The sequence below is a fragment of the Elephantulus edwardii genome, unplaced genomic scaffold, assembly GCF_000299155.1.
Source record: "Elephantulus edwardii isolate Elephantulus edwardi_28Jun2011 unplaced genomic scaffold, EleEdw1.0 scaffold00126, whole genome shotgun sequence".
Taxonomy (NCBI): domain Eukaryota; kingdom Metazoa; phylum Chordata; class Mammalia; order Macroscelidea; family Macroscelididae; genus Elephantulus; species Elephantulus edwardii.
Genome location: NW_006399876.1, coordinates 524642 through 527869, shown reverse-complemented (window position 1 = coordinate 527869; position 3228 = coordinate 524642). Strand labels below are relative to the sequence as shown.

Genomic DNA, 3228 nt, shown 5'->3' with positions numbered 1-3228 from the left:
CGGGGCCCCTTCCCGGCTGGCCCCTCGGGTTGCGGCGCCCCTCCCTGTGTGTGGGCCTGTGGGCGCCCCAGCTGCGAGCCCCTGGGCCCACCCGCGTCCGTGGCCCTGGCACGGAGTAGTGCTCCTTCGTGGGCGCCCAGGACCCTGTGCAGCTGCGCCCCCGATCGGTCGTGAGTGTCGGGCCAGTCTGGGGCGAAGGAAGTGGCCGCCCACGCCCCCACACGGAGGTGGCAAGTGGAGGGCTCCCGCAGGGCCTCCACTCCAAGGGCACTGCTTTTTCCCTGGTCCCTTCCTCCTGCTCGGGGCTCCACGTGGGAACTCCTTGTCCCCTGCCTCCTCCCTCTGCGGTGGCACCTTATTTTCCCCAGGTCACTCTGGGGTCTCCACTCTAATGACTGCGGGGGTGCACCTTAGAGCACAGGTGGTGTTCACAGGTTCGGTCGTGGTTGGAATGGCACATCGGGAGAGTAGGTGCTGGTAGATACGTGTCTGGGCTGGGGCCCTGCTCAGCTGCCTGTCCAGACACGTCGGGTGCACCCCAGAGGTGGCAGGACCTGTTCTAGGGGGGTGGCCTTGGCCCCAGGCACTGCCAGCTTAGGGATTCAGCCTACCCAGCACCTTCTAATTTGGGTGCGTGGTTGTGAGATGCTGTCAGCTGTTGGCCCTGCCTTTGAGGGGCTAGCCCTGCCTCCCTAAGTCAGTGAGAGTGGAAGTGGACCTCTGATAGGGCTCTTGAGCTGGCCTGCGACAGGTGAGGTGTTGATCACTGTCCCAGGTCTCCTGCTGCCTGAATCCCAGGACTCAGCAGTCAGGCCAGGCTGAGCAGGCCAGCCCAGGAGCTCAGCCAGCGTGTCCCTTTCTGACAGTTCCACCTGCCTTTGGGCTGAGGTCAGGCTTCTTTGGCAGGTGGGCAGGAGCGACCACAGCACCCTGGACAGCTATGACGGAGTACAAGCTGGTGGTGGTGGGCGCAGGTGGCGTGGGGAAGAGTGCCCTAACCATCCAACTCATCCAGAATCACTTTGTGGACGAGTACGACCCCACCATTGAGGTGAGCTGGGCACGGACCTGGATGTGCGCTTGCCCGAGAGGCATGCACGCAGCCCCTCCAGGAAGACACACACCCACCTTGGGAGGACACACCCAAGTCCCCAGGAGAACAGGATGCATGCAGCCCCTTGGGAGGACACACGCAGCCCCCGGGGGGGACAGGATGTATGGTAGCACCAGGGAGGATGCACGCAGCGCTGAGAGTGGAACAGAACGGACATATGTAGCCCCCCGGAAGGATGTAACAAACCCTGGAGCACGCAGCCTGCAGTCTAAAGACGGGCCCGCCTGGCCCGGGGTGTCCACAGTTTGGCCCGCTGAGTTGTCTTTCACAGCTCTGTTCTGTGGTGTGGACACTGCTCTTTGGCGGTTCTGGGACCAGGTGGGCGGGAGGGACCCGGTGGTTGTAGGGAGAGGCTGCAGATGTCAAGGCTCATTGATGGTGGAGGAGTCCTTGATTGCACGCCCCTGCAGGACTCATACCGGAAGCAGGTGGTCATTGACGGGGAGACGTGCCTGCTGGACATCTTGGACACAGCGGGGCAGGAGGAGTACAGCGCCATGCGGGACCAGTACATGCGCACAGGGGAGGGTTTTCTTTGTGTGTTTGCCATCAACAACACCAAGTCCTTTGAGGACGTCCACCAGTACCGGTGAGTGTAGCCAACACCACCCCGCATCTGGATCTAGCCTGAGGGCAGTGGCAGCTCACGCCTCTCTCCCTGCAGAGAGCAGATCAAGCGGGTGAAAGACTCAGATGATGTGCCCATGGTGCTGGTGGGGAACAAGTGTGACCTGCCTGCCCGCACCGTGGAGTCTCGGCAGGCCCAGGACCTGGCCCGAAGCTATGGGCTTCCATACATCGAGACCTCCGCCAAGACTCGTCAGGTGAGCCCTGCTGCCCAGAGCTAGTCAGGGACCCCTGGGGCTGTGCTCACCGCCCTTTCCCTCCACGCAGGGCAGCCGCTCTGGCTCTGGCTCCAGCTCCGGGACCCCTCGGGACCCCCCGGGACGTGTCCCCCAGCGGCCCCCCATGCTGTAAGTCCCTTGGGCAGTAGGGTGGGTGTGGCAAGGGCCGGAGAGGGCTCCTGGCCCTGCAGCCGAGCTGACATAGCCCCTGGGGAGGCAGGGGGGCCCTGGAGAGAGCTGCCCTGAGCCAGGCCAGAGCGGTGGCCCTGGGGGCCCTACCCCCTGCCCCTCCTGGCCGTGTGAGCCTGTAGCGAGGCTGCAGACTTGGCCATAGCTCAGACAAGAGCTGAGGGCTAGGTGGTCACCCTGAAGCCAGATGGGTGGCGGTGGCGCTCGGATCCCCTGACCTGTAGGCTGGCAGGGGCCCCAGAGGGTGTGAGTGTGGGGTGGCCCTCACTCCCCACTGAGCCGGGGCCTTCCCCAGGGCGTGGAGGACGCCTTCTACACTCTGGTGCGGGAGATCCGGCAGCACAAGCTGAGGAAGCTGAACCCCCCAGATGAGAGCGGGGCTGGATGCACCAACTGCAAGTGTGTGCTGTCCTGACGTCAAGCTGGGTGAGCAGGCAGGGAGGGTGGGGTGAGCAGGTGGGGAGGGCTGTGTGACGGGGGTTGGGCTGAACCAGGTGAGCTGATTTGCAGACAGGTGAGGTGGGCAGGGGTCTGTCAGGAGCGCCTGTGGGGCTGGGTGGCGTGGAGAAGAGCTGTGGGCTGTGGGGAGTGCCAAGCAAGGAGGCCTGTGGCTGCTGGGAGCTGAGTGAGGGTGGCTGGGTGAGGAGTTGTGGGCCATGTGGGGGGATAGGGAGGGTGCTAGATGGCTGGAAGAGGGGGTGTAGACTGTAGGGGTCTGAGCAGGGGTTGGTGGGGGGCTGTGGACTGTGGTGGTCTGAGAAGAGGTGGGTGAGGGGCTGTGGGAGCTGGGCAGGGGTGGATGGGGGGAAGAAGAGAGAGCTCCAAGTCTTGGGGGGCTGGGTTGGGGTGGGCTGAGGCCTGTCTGGGGGGGACGGCCAGGAAGAGGTGGGCAAGAGTGGGTGGGTGACTGTCAGGACTGGGGGGAGCTGGGCAGGGAACTTGAGGGGACCAGACAGGGTTGAGTAGGAAGCAAACTGAAGCGGGATAGGTTGGGGGCTGGGCAGGAGACTGGGCCACGGAGGTGGTGTGGGGTAGGGAAGCCACACAGGGAACATGGGGTGTAGGAGCAGTGGGGGACAC

The 3228-nt window shown here is 64.3% G+C and overlaps 1 protein-coding gene across 1 annotated transcript; it reads left to right on the top strand.

The window, feature by feature from the left end:
* Nucleotides 1-940: 940 nt before the first annotated feature.
* Nucleotides 941-2572, top strand: HRAS (Harvey rat sarcoma viral oncogene homolog). Its single transcript, XM_006893196.1, has 4 exons — nucleotides 941-1051; nucleotides 1525-1703; nucleotides 1779-1938; nucleotides 2444-2572. Exons 1-4 carry the CDS (start codon nucleotides 941-943, stop codon nucleotides 2561-2563), a joined length of 570 nt encoding a protein of 189 aa, XP_006893258.1. The 3' UTR covers nucleotides 2564-2572.
* The last annotated feature ends 656 nt before the right edge of the window (nucleotides 2573-3228 follow it).

Coding starts and splice junctions, on each gene's coding strand:
- HRAS (XM_006893196.1), top strand. CDS start 941: ATGACGGAGTACAAGCTGGTGGTGGTGGGCGCAGGTGGCGTGGGGAAG. Junction 1,704..1,778: donor GAGGACGTCCACCAGTACCG/GTGAGTGTAGCC, acceptor CTCTCCCTGCAG/AGAGCAGATCAAGCGGGTGA. Junction 1,939..2,443: donor CCTCCGCCAAGACTCGTCAG/GTGAGCCCTGCT, acceptor GGCCTTCCCCAG/GGCGTGGAGGACGCCTTCTA.